Source organism: Struthio camelus, chromosome 1, assembly GCF_040807025.1.
Source record: "Struthio camelus isolate bStrCam1 chromosome 1, bStrCam1.hap1, whole genome shotgun sequence".
Classification (NCBI taxonomy): Eukaryota; Metazoa; Chordata; class Aves; order Struthioniformes; family Struthionidae; genus Struthio; species Struthio camelus.
Window position 1 is genome coordinate 199,573,851 of NC_090942.1, and position 16,727 is coordinate 199,590,577.

The window sequence follows — 16,727 nt, forward strand, 5'->3', positions numbered from 1 at the left end:
ATTACAGATTGTTTTTTTACAGTGCACAAAGAACTCAGAGATACACTTTTTTCCATCATTAATTGTTTTTCCTTTACAGAAAAAATGTATTAAGGAGTAATAGTTCTCGCTACTACTAGTAGGTACGGTCAGGCACTTGTTTAGCAGTGCCACAGAGTGACTGTGCAGGTCAAGTTTATTCATTTTAGAGATCTCTGCGCTCTAGATCAGTAAGATTTAAAATAACAAGTGTGCATCCTGCAAGCTGTAAAAAGCTGGTAAAGAACTGTGAAATTATTTACAGTTCTGCTAGTTACATGGGGAATTGGAATGATGGTGTGTGACAGGTTTAATTCACCAGATGTGTTTGTGTAAGGCGGCCTTCAAAGTCTTACCTCTAATGAGGGTGAACTCCGCTCTCAAAGCTTTCCGGTGATGAGCGTTATAGGGCTTTACTGTAAGGAGTCTACAACAACATGCCTTGTACAATACTTGTCTCTTGGAATAACGTGATTACTAGCACCACTGCTGCCAGATAGAGGAAGTATCATGAAGGTGCTCCATTTAATATGGTACATTTTAAATGCTCCTCTTATGTGAATAAATTGGTCACTAGGTGGCAGAAGGAAAATAGTTACTAATGTCTACTCTTCATAAAATAGCAAGGCGTATGCTCTTGTTTTTTCATTCATCTAGCTATGTGGCAGTTATTTTACTTTCCTTGTCTAGTATATGTGCAAAAAACGTGCCAGATTACAAATTCTTACATGTTGTACAACAATTTTGATAAGGAATCTACGATTTTTCCTTTGAAGAGAGAATTTCAAATGAAAGAGGAAATACCCAGGGGTGGGAAGTGAAAGAGGAAATAGCCAGGGGTAGGAAGTGAAAGCAGTTGCTGCAACTTTCCATAGTTCATACAAGCATGAAAATAGGTTTAACTTCCCTCTCAGTTTTATCCTTTCTTAGTTTGCAAGTGTTGATGTTTTTCAGTTTCTGGAGTGGAGCTAGGAAAAGCTTACCACCATAGTCTAGTAAGTCAAATCAAAGAGGTCCGGTGACTCTTTATGTTCACCTAAAAGTAGCAGGGCAAAACTGCACAACTTGAAACTGAAGTGACTGTATGACTATTTTCTCCTGTAGTGATTTTTTTTGCTCTATAATTCTTGGCTTTGGATGCTTGGCTAGGACTACTTAAAAGGTAACATATGCATTTCCTAAGATGCTGGTTGCAGCACAATATATAATGTGCATATTTATGGTATTTTTCAAGATAAATATGGCTATAATATTTGTATTTTAGAAATATTTTGCCTCACTATGTGAGGCAAAATCCTTCCAAAACCATATATTTTCGTTTGGACTGTAACCCTGTAGGGATAAGTTTTGCCCTGACCATGCACTAAAGCATAGCACTAATGGAGCACTCATATCTCCTTTTGTAGTGCTGTATCTTGAACTGAAACCAACAGGGGTGGTGTTTATTCACTAAGTTGTCATATTTACATGTTCCTTCTTCTAAAGGCCTGCTTTCAAGTGCCTTTTTCTTCTTAGTTCCCTTAGAAGTCTTCAGGCTTGTTCTCAAGGTATCCTGTGCTGGATTGGTGCCAAGAATTTTAGCATCTGTTCAGCAGGGAAAGAGGCAGCGTGAATGTTTCATGCATGCCTTTTAGAAATTGCGTAATTCCACATCTAAGCACTAGAAGACTATTTAGGAGTACTCTTTATTTTAGATTGTCAGTGGATGAGGAAGGTAGATATTGCAAAAGGTATGAAATAGTAAGGGACTGTGCAGCCGGGGTCTACCGTTGTCCTATGTCAATGGCAAATTGCATTGAGAGCGCCTGGGTTTAGAAGGAGAAAGGAACAGTGATCCAGGCAACTGGAGTTGTTAACTTGATCTAAACAGTATGCAAAGTCTTAAAACAAATTTGGAATGGAACAAAAGTGAAAGACTTTGGACTAACCAGAAGAAGGAATAAAATGAAATGTGGTTTCTTAAACACAGGTATTGTCCTGATTAGCATTTTCTTTAGAGTTCTCATGAATGCCTTAGAAAAAGAAATATGGTCAAAATCATCTACATGGATTTCAGTGAAATATGTGATAGGATGCCACATGGGAAGTTAAACTAGAGACCGTGTGGTTTAGAAGAAGAATTGTAAGGTGGGGAGGGAATGAGGCTGTAAGGGGAATATTGATGAGGACTGAAAGAACAAGTATCAGGCAACTGGCAACATTTTTATGGAATTCCTCAAGACCAGAGGCCATCTCCTGTTTTACGCTGAAATGGATGACCTGGGCAGAAAAAAATAGGAATGTGCTAACTCATTTTGCTGAGGACACCAAGTTGAGAAGCATCATCACAACAGAGGATAATCAGACTGTTGTACAGAAGAAACTGGATGACTGTGCTGGAGTCATGGGAATGGAATAATATGCAGTAGTGCAGAGGAGAAGGTTGGAGACTATAACAAGAATTTTTGCTAGAAGTTGGGAGATAAGCAGCTGAGAAGGAGAAAGGTGTGGATGTATCAGCAGAAGCTGAGTCACGCTGAACTTTCATTTGGCACATCATCTTCTCCCCAAAGGTGGTGGGAACAGGTAGCTGCCCAAGCGAGGAACAGCCAGGTGTCACCTTTGGCTTTGGCAGCAAGGGACAGAGAGTGCATCTGACAGTCACTGCTCTGTATATGCCTGTGATGGGAAGAGTCTGCAGGAGAGGAAGATGTCTTCGGGACCCGATTCTGGTTATTGCAACCTACCTGCCAGGACTATCCTACCTAATTGATCTCTTTCAAGTTGACTGTAAGGTACCAATATGATATAGTCATGGGAACACAAATTAAATTCTAGGCTGTGTTTGTTGAGGTGTAACCAGAAGAGACGAGAGATACTGATGCCATGATGTGGGGCCCTCATGAGACAGCAGCTGGAGTATTTTGCATGCATTTCAACAGCCATGCTCAAGCAAGATGAGTTTGTATTAAAAGAAGGGGAAGAAAAAAGTGAACAGGTAACTGGAGAGCTTGTGTTCCAAGAGGAGTCTTGTTTGCTTTGGTGAATGAAGGCAGAGCACACGCATTATATCAGTACATCAGGTTGGCAAACGTATGAAAGAGGGGACTGCTGAAACTAGAAGGCAAACTTAGCACATGAATGGATTCATTTTGGAAATGAAATTTTTATTCCAGTAGAGCAGTACAACTCTGAATCCCCCTCCTGGTGGCAAGCCCAGTAAATCTCTAAATGCATTTAAATGGGAACTTGGTTGGCCTAAAAAAAGTGTAATGCAATGTGACCACCAAGGGGAGTGGGCAGGAGCAGTCCCTTGCAGTCCGATATACCTCTGAGTGTTTGCATACTTTCTTAGAGGGAAGCCATCACAGATGCTTTACTTAAAAGCTGTTTTGGGAAAGGGATACCAGAAGAAGAGACGAGGGTATGAGTTATGCTTACTGACCACGAGACTGTGTAACTCAGTCCAGCAGCCTCGATCCAGGTGACACATCTTTCCTTCTAGCTCTGCTCACTTACCTGCTGCCGGAGGATGGCAGGCTGGACTGATCTGGGACGGCTGTTACTCATTTTATTACACGTGGAAACTCCGAATGGTTTACATCTTGACTTTTATACATACGGAACTAGGAAAAAAAAATCCATTTGAACGAAATGAGAGCTAGCATCCTCTGAGAGGGAGGCAAGCCTCCCCCTCAGCCTCTCTCCTATCTCTTTGCTGGCGAGCCGTGCCCCGGGAAGCAGGGGAAAATGAGCATCGCTGGGCGGCGCAGCCGGGGGCCAAGCCCCGGCGGCTGCCACTGCGCGGGGACGCTTGAGATTGGCACGTGGTTTCTGAGCCGCCGCTTCAACCTCCTCCTCTCTGGCTTTTACTGCTTTTTAAAGCCAACCTTACCCCTGTTTCATCCTGGAAAAAAATAAAAATAAATAAATAAATAAAATAAAACATCCAAACAGTTTTTTTTTTTTAAGTGTACAGAAAAATTCTTCCACTAGGAAAACCGATTCATTGCAGGGAGATATGAAAGAAATGTGTAACAAGGAAAGGCATCAAATACCTTTGATTTTATTGTGATTTTTTTTTTCTTTTTATGGCTACATTTGGATTTCATTTGCTCTCTCTTCTGAAATCTTCGAAACCGTACAGGGTTTTTCTCTGTTTCCTTTTTACACCAGGCCGTTACAGTTTTGACATCAGCTTTTTGTCTAAACAGAACTTTCAGCTTAATTTCCATTGCAAAAACCGATCTGGGAATATTGAACAACGCAGAGTTCACTTGGAAGCAAGAAATAAAAATAGGGGAGAAAATAAGCTGCTCCCTCGCAGGCCTTGTAGGCTAATGGCAACTGAGAGGGGTGTAGTATCTACCTTTTTTCACTGCAAGCTTATGTGTGTGTCTCCAGCTGCTTCTCAGCCCCCCCTTTGCCTAGGCTGCTTTTGTCCAGCCAGCTGGGATTCTTTAACTTGCTGCTGATGGTACTTAGGAGCTGAGTTAAGAGCCCTAAAGTAGCTCCCCATTCAGCCTAGCTCAGTTAAAACAGTGCAGCTGCTTTTCAGGCAGCACTGAACACTGTCGTTGAGCTGGGAGGGGAAGTGGTTTCCTTCTGAAGTGTGAGAGGAGAACGAGCCATAATTCTTCAAAGGGAAAATGTTACTTCACCCGCATAAGCTCAACAGACCTGTGGAAGTATGAACCGGAAACTGTGGGCCGTTTGGGACAGAGGCAGTGTTTGGCTTGGTCATTGAATGGGTATCAGCGTGTTGCAGAAGTTGCTGCAATTCAAAGCAGCTTGGGTGACCTGGGAGCTATCTTATGGCTTTTGGTGTACTCCTTAAATAAATACAGCCTTTTAAAAGTGGTTTAACTGTTTACGGGGCTGGGTTGTGAGTGAGAGAAGGGAAATAGATAGTTTGCAGTTGCGGATAGGAGAAATTGCTGGGCAGGAAGGCCTTAATTAAACAGTGGGAAAGAATATTCTTGGTTTTCCTCCACAAAGATCATGGGTGTACCAGCTTTCCTGTTCTTTCTCAGTGATGGTGGGGTCCCAATTGTGTAGCTCTGGCAGGTAGTGTAGCAGATGTAGCATCTTCCTGCTCAAACAGCCACTCAGAATACCCTTCAGATGGTCCCATCTTCAGCCAGGATTTAATGCAGCATTAAGCAGTGATGTGGCCTGCAGTGTTAAGCTATTTCTGCATCTGTTCATTCAGCTGGCCAAGAAGCATGTCAGTAGTCAAAACAGTGCTCTAACATTGCTAGAGTCTCATTTGCTGATTTAAAACAAACCAGCCGACCCACCACGACGTTCAGTGAGTTCTGGTGGGGTTTTATCACTGTGAGCTGCATCTACGAAGAAAACATTGTGCTGCTGTGATGGAAGCAACCAGAGGTGTTTGGGGACACTCTGTAGAGCGTAAGGATGAAAGCATTGGCTTTGCGTGCCATGGTGGTACTGAGACTGTCAGCGTTCTGTGTAAAAGCTTGATACCTTCTTGTGACTTGAACCGGACAGCACTGCTATGTGCTACTAGTGAAGGATATATTGAAAGAAAAATGTCCTTATCAGTCTGTGTGACTTTTACTTCTAGGGAAAGAAAATAACCCAGGAAGGTGCTGGTGATGGGGAAATTCCAAAATTTGATGGAGCAGGTTACGACAAAGATTTGGTCGAAGCTCTTGAAAGGGACATTGTGTCAAGGAATCCAAGTATTCATTGGTATGAGGATTTTTTCAATTGAACTATTTTTGTTAGCGTGGAGAAAGGGAGGAATTATCTTCTTTAATAGGGAGCCATCATGGTCTTCTTACAAAGGAGCAACAAGGTCTTTTGGTTTTAACAGTTTATTAATTTCATTACAGTTAGGCTTTTGCTGCTAACTGATATTATGGATCCATTACAAATGCTACTGAAATGCAAGTACGCTCCAGAGAACTTTAAAAATATTGTTCTGATGTTCATATTGTCCAAAACAATTTTTAATTAAGCAGCTCAGGATAGCTTGAGTTGAAAGTCATTTTTTCTCTACCTTTCGCAAGTGGATTCAATTTTAGGTCACAAGGTGGTAGGAATGCTTTTATGAGGCATATACTGACATGCCAAAAGAGATGGTACTGAATGAAAAGCTTCTCTATTTTTCATTGTTTAAAAGCAAAAGAAATATCATTGTACAGGAATCTTATACAAGTTTCTTCACCTTGCACAGGGATGACATAGCGGATTTAGAAGAAGCCAAGAAATTATTAAGAGAAGCTGTCGTCCTTCCAATGTGGATGCCTGATTTTTTCAAAGGGATCAGAAGACCTTGGAAGGTGGGAATTTATTTGGTGTTTTGGTAATTGGCAGGTTGTAGCTGTGCATGCCTGCTGCTGCAGCGTGTATGGATGTCTATATAAAAGTGGCAAAAAGGCAAACAGGAAGGTTTGGGATTTTGTCCATGAAATCCTGTCATAATGATTCATGCAGAGTGCACTGAAATAAACAACTGGAAGTGTGTGCAGGGTTTACAGTAAATAATAATTCTCATGTTTTTTCAGTCATTGCTTGTTGATGTCAATACTCTATATGTCGGCCTGTACCTATGAGCAAGCATATTGGGTTTATTGATAGAAGCAGAAATGCTTAGTGGAAAGCTCTGTTTAGGATTATGAGGGCCCTGCTCTACCACTTCATGGAAAAAAGCGGGTTTTGGATTGTTTTATTTTGCATATGCCAGCTGTCTCTTATGCAGGCTGCAGACTGCATGCTGGAAGATGCAAGGAGAGAGGGGACTAATCTGCTCCACTTGCAGCTGGACATAGTTAAGTGCTGGAGTGGGAGAAATTTGACACGCGCGAGTGAGCTACAAGTCGGGCAACAGCCAGGATCTGGGACTAAGCTGGACTGGCTGGGGGGACCAGAGATCAAAGCCCAGCGTGGGCCTTGCTCAGCTTAAAAGAAGGAGGAGGGAAGAGGTTGCTGAGCATTTCTTTAAACAGCAAATAAAATTGTCTTGCTTTTGTTGTGGGATGGATTGACACTTGTTTTGGGAATAACTAGTCACAACACAGGGGCTTTCTGGCTACTGAGAAGGATTTAGGGGTGAACTGAGGAAAAGAGTTGTAAATTGTCTATTTTTCTGACTCTGCAAAGCAATAACATGTAGGAAACACTGTGTACGTGAGTAGTTTTTGCAGTTTAATGCTCTGGTTCAGCAGCATACATCAGTCCTAGTGTTACTAACACCTGCCCTCTCTTTTCCTGCTTGGTCCTTACAGTTCTCTTGCTTATACATAGGATTGGTCTTCAGGGTTGTCCTCCTGCAGCCTGAGCCAATGCTGGATCCATGTTGTTCAGCTTATTTATGGAACAAACCCCTGGAGGAATTGATGTGTGGAAGACTTGTTCTTGCGATTTGTGTAAAGAGTGGAAGTCAGAAAGGGTGGGAGTTGATAACTGTGGGATTGCTGCTTGAGGAGCGCTCCTGCTGCAGGCTGCAGCAAGTTCCAGGCAGGCAGAAGGAACAGGGAGGCTAGCCCTAGCCTGAAGCCAGGACACCACACAGGTTGAGCCAGGAAGCTCTTTTGGGTTTAGAGTGTTTGTAGTTTGTACAGTGTGTTTGTAATCAGTACCTGTGGGCTTGAGGTTAACCTTAAGCTTAACCGAACTATCAGTGTAGACAGAGCCTAAATATCAATAGGCTAAAGTATACAGTGAGATTTTGGTGTCTTCTGCCTGGCTGAATCTCTTTCCATTTCTCCTTCTGAAAGCAGACATTGATCCATACTTCTCTTCACAGACTACAGTAGTCATATCACTCCTATCTTCAAAGGCTTGTAAGGGAACGAGGAACTGCTGTGTTTCTTTTGAACCTATTAACATGCCTAGAGGATGCAGTGGCCACCTCTCTTTAAAGTATATACCCCAGCAGACTGCAGGCAACGTGAAGAATGCTCCACTGGCCCCATCTCTAAATATTGTGGCAGTACCTAGGGAAACAACAGCCTGGTCCTAAGAGTTGCAGTCTCTTTCTCTTTGCATGAGATTATCTTTCCCTACTGGCCAGTGTCACACCTGAAAACTAGCTGGCTGTAGATATGGAAAAAAGAACTCTAAGCTTATTTCTTCCCTTCATTCTGAAATGCAAATTGATTTTGGTAGAGTCCACGAAGAGCCTTCATTGTTAGCCTTTTTCCTGGTGACTTGTGAATCTGTAACTCTCCTCCATTTATTTTTCACGCAGAACAGCATGTATTTTCCCTACTGTTGACCTCTGACTGTGCTGCAAGGATGAGGAGTTTTGAAGGGAAGGCTGTTTCTTGCACTAATCAGTGTAGCAGCAGGCATTTGTTGAGCCTAGGCATTCAGGACAATAATTCAGGGAAAAGGCAGCCAAATCTGCTTTTGGATGTTCAGTCTCTCATGAGAACAATTCCCAAGACAGCCCTCACAGTTTGCCCCTGCATTCAGAGGACAGTGCCTTGTATGAAGGAGACAGCACTCCTCGTGACTCAACACAGGTGCTGTATACTTGCAGCCGTGGGTTTCTGAGTGTCCGCGGGCTTGCTCTTTCTTTTTCTCTGAGCTGTTTTGTGCCAAGAAGGCCTGCTTGCTTGCTGTGCTTCCCACTGCTCTGCTAGTGATTGTTACAACAACAAGAAGTAACCCTGCAGTGATTTCATCAAAACACTCGCTCCCTGTGGTGCATTTCAGCTTCTTATTGGAATACTCTGGATTAACAGAGCCTTAGAGGAAGAATAAAGAAGGCTTTGTGTTTGTCAAGGATTTTAACTAGTGAGTAAGTGGCAGCCTCCTAGTTTGCAAAGACGAAAAAGCAATTTGATCCTATGCATTTCTCTTTGCAACTATATACATCTAGTTTTGCTGAAAACTCAACTTCACCCTTTTTTCTTTCTTTTTTAAACTAATATTTCTGTCTTCTTTATCCCCAGAGAGCTTGGTTTTCCCCTGGCTTTGCACCTGATGTGGCAGCTTTGCACTTGGACGAAGCACAGACATAATGCCGCCAATGTCATGTGCTAGCTAACACTCATTTTAATAGTTATACAGCCGGTGCAAAGCCAAGGGCTTTCAGTTCAACAGTGAGCAGGGTGTATAGCAGAAGCCAGAATTTGACCTTCCACAATAATGGAGGACCAAAGTATTATCTAAAAAAGGATGACAGCTCCTTGTATCACCTGGTCATGCTGTAAACAGAGTTTGTGTGTGATCAAGTGTGATTTGCATTGAGGTGAAGCTTATTTTGAAGTATTAAATAAAAATTTGAATCTCAGACAGAACAGTAAGCCACCTCTGACCTGATGTCACAGGCTGAAAAATTTCTGCTCGGTTGCTCCAGGGTTGTACTTGCAATACTATTATGGGATCACTATGACTGTGCAGCAGCTCAAATCATAGTGTGTGTCTGAATGGTCATGGGAAGAAAAAAACTTAATTTACATTTTATGCTTGCTGCCCTGGAGTTTAGGAAACCTTGGACAGCCTGAAGAGTGACATTGGAGTGTTAGCCCTGTGAAAGGAGTGTGGATGTTTCTAACTTAATTTACCAATGAATGTATGTTGAGCTTGCATTAGCAAAGTGTTAAATGGCAGTAAAGGTATTAAGAGTTAATGGAAAATGGAGTACAGAGAGGCTATTGCTTTTGAATAGTACATTTTTGAATAATTGTGTTCCCGGTTGACTTGTTTTTATAGCTCTCTTCCATGTCATTCTTTGTGCTTTTTGAAGTAAATTTTTGCGAGGAACAGATGAGGCCTAATTTGCACTGTAGCTTGCGTTTAACGGATATTTTATTGCTGTGGCATTTTATATAAGATATTAATTGCAAAGCACATTATGATGTGCAATTCTAATTCTAGCTAATTTGATTACCCTTGCAACACAGCACAACTTTACTTTAGGAAACTCTTGTTAGCATGTAATAAGATTTTGCAATTAGAAGAAAAAAAAGCTGCCTGAGAACTACATTTTCACAGTGCTATGTTCAGGATCACCGTGCCCTATTCTAGTGCCCTATTCACTGCTGCTTAAAGGGTTGGAAAGACTACTTAGAAAGATAACTGTATTTGAAAATAATATCAAGAGTTAGTCCTCTTCTGAGAGTCAACAGTCAGCTCATCACAGGAGTCACATGTCTTCAGGGACTGTTGTTGTAGCTCACTTTAAAAACTCTTATCTTTTCATTGTAATCAGGGTGATTAGCCAGTCTCAGTGCTACAATCTTAACAAGGGTCCTGAGGGCACTGTGTGGCTAGCCAAAAAACCTGCTTGCATAATGATGAGTAAATATGCGCTGAGTTAGGAGAGAGAATTGCTCCTTCCTCTTGCTTTCTGATAGACCACAAGACCACAGACAGAAAGACAGTCTGATGACGTGAGTGCCAGCCTGGACTTAATGAGCGTAGTTCAATTTTCTAGTTTAAAGCTTTTTAAATAATCACTGAGGTCCATATTAGGCTTTTTGTGGGGTTGAGCCGTAGTCTGTATGAGCCACAGTTCCTCATCTGTAAAACAGGAATAGCAGTGCTGTTCTGCATTGTGGTGAGGATGGTACTTCAACCAGGAAGTGCTCAGATGCAGTAATATGGCCTTAGAAGTACTTAGATGGAGAGATTAACGAGAAACCCTTATATTCAATCAATGTTCTACTGGGTACTTAGAAGTAAAAATCAACCAGACTCATGCATGCACATAGTTAGGATTTTTAGCAAAATGTTTTTCTGCAGAAAAATGCCCTAATGAGAGAATGCAGCTTTTTGCAGAAGTATTTTAGTGTCTGTGAAGCTTTCTTCATGAAGGAGCCTTTGTTCCAAAAAGAAGAACAATTTGCTCTCTTCATCTGCCTGTATAGCCCCTCACGAGTTGGGAGAGACCCAAGTTCAAGTCCAGGCTCTGGCTGACTCAGAGCAAGGCTGTAAATCTGTTGCCTACTTCACAGGTGATAGCTGCAGGAAAAGTTATTGGCTTTTGTGATTCTGACTTCAGGGGATTAGTAAGAAAAATAAACGGCAGAACAATTGCATGCTGTTCTCATGAAGCACGATTCTTTTGTCTTCCACTGATGACAATTATGTTATTAAGCATTTAAAATACAGATCGTGAATCCTGTTAAGATGTGCTGTAGCTGATTGCAGAGTTTTTGCATTTGTTTTTCATTACTTCTGTCTTTACCTTTCAGGGTGTGCTGATGGTTGGTCCTCCTGGCACTGGCAAAACAATGTTAGCAAAAGCTGTTGCTACCGAATGTGGAACAACATTCTTCAATGTCTCTTCCTCTACTCTGACATCTAAATACAGGGGAGAGTCTGAGAAGCTAGTCCGCCTCTTGTTTGAAATGGTATGTCCTTGATGATGTGATCTGTGGATCGCTAAGGTGAGAAGGGACCTCTCTGTTGGTTCCCCAACCCTCCAGTAGCATCTTGGAAGCATGGAGTACATTGCACTAACACCCCTTGACCAGATAGAAACACGTAATCTCTGTTTTCTTCTGGTATGTTCTTGATGATTAAGAAGGAAATGTTTGTCATCCACGTTCAGGATAGCATTTTCCAAGCTATAGGTGGAACTTTGGCAGTTCCATATAGAGTCATGAACTTGCCAGAAATTCGGTTCTTACCATTTGGGATAACAAGCCCTTAGGAAGTAGATTTGAAATTGGAGGATTTGGAGAACTGTTATTCTAGAAGCAAAACACATTTTAGTTCTGTTTCTGTTTTGAACAGTGGGTGCAAAAGGTTCTCAGTAAATTTTTGGGTGCAGTTCATCATGTGGGTATGTGAGCATATGCCCATGGAGACAGATGCTGAGGGGCCATTCACCTTTTTGTGTTCCTCATTTCATTTATACCATACTCTCAGTGAAAACCTGTCTCTTTGAAGGTAGGCTGAGCTCCCTTCTTTCCCCTATGCTTTCCCTTCATCAGTGCACAAATCTGCACATTAAAACTGCCTGTGTTTTGACTGTGTTCCTTTTCCCCTTTGCAAGACTGGTTGCTTAAGAAACCAACGAACACTGAAAGACTTCTGACTCAAGGCGTACAATTTAAAGTGTATAAACTTAAGCATATGCCAAACTGTTTGTAAAATCAACATTTTAAATTACTTTCTTGCAACACGGAGAAGGGATATGCTGTTTTCTTTATGTGTGTAGTATTCCTAGCTCATTGGGTTGTGGTCTGATGAGGGCCTGCACTTGCTGCTGCAGTCTTAATAATGATGTTTTCATTTGAATAAAGGCGAGATTTTATGCTCCAACAACAATCTTCATTGATGAAATAGATTCCATCTGCAGCCGCAGAGGCACATCCGACGAACATGAGGCGAGTCGCAGAGTCAAGTCAGAGCTGCTTGTGCAAATGGACGGTAACTAGTATTTAGTTACTAGTCTTTATGCTATTTCTTTCCAGGTGGGAACATCAGAATTTAAGCAATCTGAAAAGCCTGGCTTCATGGATAGAGATAAAATAAGGGGGAGTTTTAGAGTAGTGTGTTTTCAGAATGTCCAAAGGCAGATCAATTTTAAAGTGTTCCGTTTTCATTTGTTTTTTCTAAAGTGGCCACTTTGGTGGAAAATTAAAAGCTTATTTTGAGGAGACAGCTGTCCCTAGGAGCAGCAGATAATGAAGATTTGTGCAGTTGAATGCAGGCATTTGTTTCTGATGCAATTTAAACAAATTTCTTTCCCACAGCCTCCTGCTCAGGGTTCCCACTGTTAGATCTGATTTTGCCCTATCTTATTGTGGCAGCTAATATCACCCTGTTAATTATGTTTAGTACCTGTTCTGTGCAGGTGCACATAGTGAGGACCGCTGTCTAAGGAACACTTTGTGGTGTAGTGGTTTGATAACCATCTCTGTGCTGTGGTTATTATCTAACCACTGTTTATAATGTCCTCAAGTGTGCATGTTCATCGCAGCAAACTCAGGGCAGGCAACCTTTTGCCTCAAAGTGATCATGTCTTTGCAGTCCTCCTTTGGGAGGCCAAGGAGTTGCTCATATTTCTTCTATGGCCCGATGGAACAAAGGTAGCATTTTGGTCCAGTATTGGTGGGACTAGTAACTACACATCGTGTATGACTGCATTATTAGCACTGTCAGAGGGAGCCCTCCCCCGACTCTGCAAATGAATTAACTGTCCCCTTTTCCATGCCAAGGGTGGTCTTGTTACACATATACAAAGGAAAGTTTGGAAAGTGCTGAGTTTTGTCCAAGCTTCTGCAAGGTTTGCCCAGTGTTTCTTAGCAAGCATCTCAGTCAAGAGTAGTGGAGTGAAATTTCTCTAAACTGTTGTTCTTGCAGGGGTGGGTGGTGCTTTGGAAAATGATGACCCTTCCAAAATGGTTATGGTATTAGCAGCTACAAATTTTCCCTGGGATATTGATGAAGCTCTCCGAAGAAGACTGGAGAAGAGGATTTATATACCTTTGCCCACAGGTACGCTTGCTACAAGTGTTTTCCTTTAAAATGGCCTTTCCAAGACTAGCTTAGGGCTGCTCTGGGACTGTTGAGTTTCGGACGAATCTTGATGTTTCTGTGATGAACAGTGAATTTCAAGGGTTAATCATTTGGCTGCGTCACTTTAAAGAGAGTGAGAGAAAAAGAAAATACTTGCTTGGGAGCTTAAAAACAAAGAGCTGCCTTTTTTCCTTGCAAGCTCATTGATGGGTTCTTACATTCTGAAAGAGAGTTAGTTTTAATGAGCCTGGAATTATTTTAAATGTTTAACAGTCAATCCTTGAGTGATCATCAAAGGCAGCCTTTGGACACGTGAGGAAATACTGCAAATGCACTCCATGGCCTTACAGACAAACGCAAAGAAGTGGATCCATGAATTTTCACTCACTGGCTTAGTTCATTGTAAATAACTACCTGCTAGCCTTTATGGCTAGGCTTCAAATCGCTGAGAATGCAGTAGGCTGATTGCTTCCCTGCCCTAAGACGTCTCAGCTTGTATTGTCTTTCCTGGCTGTCATTTATCTGTCCTATTAATTTTGAGATTCTTATCACTTGAAGTTTGCATAGCTTTGTTTCTTCTTGGTACAGTGGATGCCTCATCTCCCTGCATGAGCACTCGAGATAACAAGATGCGTGTTCATAGTGACAGCAGTTGTGATTGAGTTTAGCAGTATAAGGACACTTTAATAGTTCTACAGCTTGTCTTTGCAGCTTACAGACGCTTACAGACGGTAAATCTCCTAACAGGATGCTTGTCTTTATGACCAATTAGTTTAAAAACCTATCAGTTTTTGCTCTTGTTTCTAATTAAACAAGATTGGTTTTTGACATACTATATTATACTCTGGACAACGTTTGAGATGTGTTCCTGTTGTATTTCCAGTCTTATATTCTGTTGCATTTATTCTGTAAATGAGGACATTGAGCTGTTCCATGCCAGTCTACATGATGTATTTATAATCGAGCTGTGTAATTTGATGTGGCCAGGCATTTTAATTGAAAAATTGCATGATACAGTATGTCATATATACACCCGTAAATAGTGGAATGTGGTGTCAGTATGTATTCCACAGTGTATCATTTTCAAAATATTGTAAGGGCTTGCTGATCCTACTGGGAAAGGTTAAAAAAAAGTCCTCTAATAGAGGAGGCTCTCTGCAGGTTTGCCATATGTATGTTGAGCTGCTCTAAATAATAAATCTCCATTTTCTAGTCAGTGCCAGCTGTGTGTGAATGATAGCTGTCTGTGTTACTGACAGTTCTGCAAAACACTCAAAAACAGCGGCCTTAGACATGCTTTCTGATTTTTTTTTTCCTCCCTTTTTTAATTAGGGACACTAATACATAAAACATGAGTGTGGATGTTTCTTTAAGACTTTTAGCTTTTCCTGCTGCTACTTCCTCTGTAATTGTTATCTTCTGTTGTAAGTCGTAAAAATTGGTCGCTGTGGAAATAAAGATGCTGAGCTGGTATATGTTTCCTTTAGAGTAAAAGCCAGAAAAGCATCCATACTCTTTACCACCCTTGTGCAGAATAACACAGAAGCCTAAGCTGCCAAATGTGAATTCTGTATTATAAGCCTAGACTGTTTAAGGTATGCACACAGATGCAGGTATGCACATGCCCTTCAAAGAAAAATGGTTAATTGGATACGTAGATATTCATTAACACATCTGGTTCTCACTGTGTACATACTGCACCTAGATTTGAAAGTGGGATACCAGAACGTTTGTATTGCAAATATATTAATACGTTTTCTGCGTTAATGTATCTGCTCTCTATCAGGCTTCAGCAGCTTTCTTGGGTCCCAACTGGGTAAAGCACTTAAACACAGGCTTAAGGTTCAGCCTATTGTTAAGGGTTTTGTGTTGTCTACAGCTCTGTTAATAGAATGCTCTTTGTGTTTCTAATGAAACTGTGTGAATAATACGCAATCAAACAGTTGAGCAGCAAGTGAATCCAAAGGGTTATGAGAAGAAATAGATGCTTATAGGATTGTGCTTTTGTGCCCTTGGGTAGTATGTGACCAAGTGCTTTGTCACCTGACACGTAACAGACATTTTTAATGATGTATGACTTTGGAAGATGTCTCTAGATTATACTGGTTAAAATATACTGCTTTTAACTGTATGCTTTGCTGTACTTGCCTGCACGCTTTACTGTGATTTGATCTATCTCTTTTTTTTTTTTTTCTTACATTAAACCTCTTTTATTGTATATTTCCTGGAAAATCTAAGTCGTATTTATATCTTTTCTTTTTATGTTACTCTTTCAAGTCTTCAAACAAGTATTTTTATGTTGTAGCAAAAGGCAGAGCAGAACTACTTAAGATTAATCTTCGGGAAGTAGAACTGGATCCTGATATCAGCCTTGAAGACATTGCTGAGAAAATTGAAGGATATTCCGGTGCTGACATCACTAATGTTTGCAGGTATCTTATTCACCTTAATTTGCAAATAAAACTGCATGTAAAATCATCAGTTGCATTATATGATAAAAGCGAATACCCACTACAGCTGAAACCATGCTAACATTGGCTATATGCGAGGCCCAGATCCATTTACTGGTGCTATTACTGTCGAGTCGAGCAGTCTAAAGACCATGCTGTCTTTGTATAAGATGTAACCTAAGTTTGCTCAGGTCTGAAGAGAAAAAATTGTCTGAGTAAATCTTTTCTGTTACCATTGTCTGCATTTACTGAATGTTGTTTATCTAGTATAAAACTGGTTTGGATTTGTTTTTAATCCCATGGGTTTAGGAGCTAGAATTTCCTGATACAAAGGAACCTTTCATAGTTTATTTGGGGCTCCTATGTATTTATTATATGTTGAGACAGCACCGGTCGCAGCAGGATTTTGGTTTCTGCCTGATGCTTCTAGGTGCCAAGGTGATGCAGACAGTGTATAGCAGTAGTATTGAGTTTATGCCTAAATAAGGTTTTGTTAACAACAGGTACTGTCCCATGGATCAGATACCCACTGCAATAGCTCCATTCCCTGCTCCATGGGAAATCCTGGAGTGAAGGGGAAAAGAAACAAACTTTCAGTTCCCAGTTACCTGAGGAATTGAGTCATGTCTCAGATGTTAGAGATGCTCCGAAGCTGCTGGGCTTCTTGTAGCCTGCCATGCTGAGGGGGAAGCTCTGACTCTGGGCCAGCTTGTTGAGGGAAGCCAGGAGCCCAGGAATTCCGGTAGTCTAGGTGGGAATTTGGAAACTGAAGCTTTGATTTCCCTTCCTCTTCCTCATGTAGCATAGCATGATCTAGATGACAACCCA

The 16,727-nt window shown here is 41.3% G+C and overlaps 1 protein-coding gene across 6 annotated transcripts in view; it reads left to right on the plus strand.

Moving 5' to 3' along the window:
• The window catches only part of KATNAL1 (katanin catalytic subunit A1 like 1), a 49,418-nt gene that overhangs the window by 27,679 nt on the left and 5,012 nt on the right, over nt 1-16,727 (plus strand). For 5 of the 6 annotated variants that reach the window (XM_068930135.1, XM_068930133.1, XM_068930134.1 and 2 more), the window contains 6 exons: nt 5,588-5,715; nt 6,203-6,308; nt 11,175-11,333; nt 12,231-12,357; nt 13,294-13,428; nt 15,755-15,881. In XM_068930135.1, the coding sequence (XP_068786236.1) occupies nt 5,588-5,715; nt 6,203-6,308; nt 11,175-11,333; nt 12,231-12,357; nt 13,294-13,428; nt 15,755-15,881 (782 nt within the window). The remainder of the gene's footprint in view (nt 1-5,587; nt 5,716-6,202; nt 6,309-11,174; nt 11,334-12,230; nt 12,358-13,293; nt 13,429-15,754; nt 15,882-16,727) is intronic. The other variant, XM_068930139.1, reaches the window with a different exon arrangement.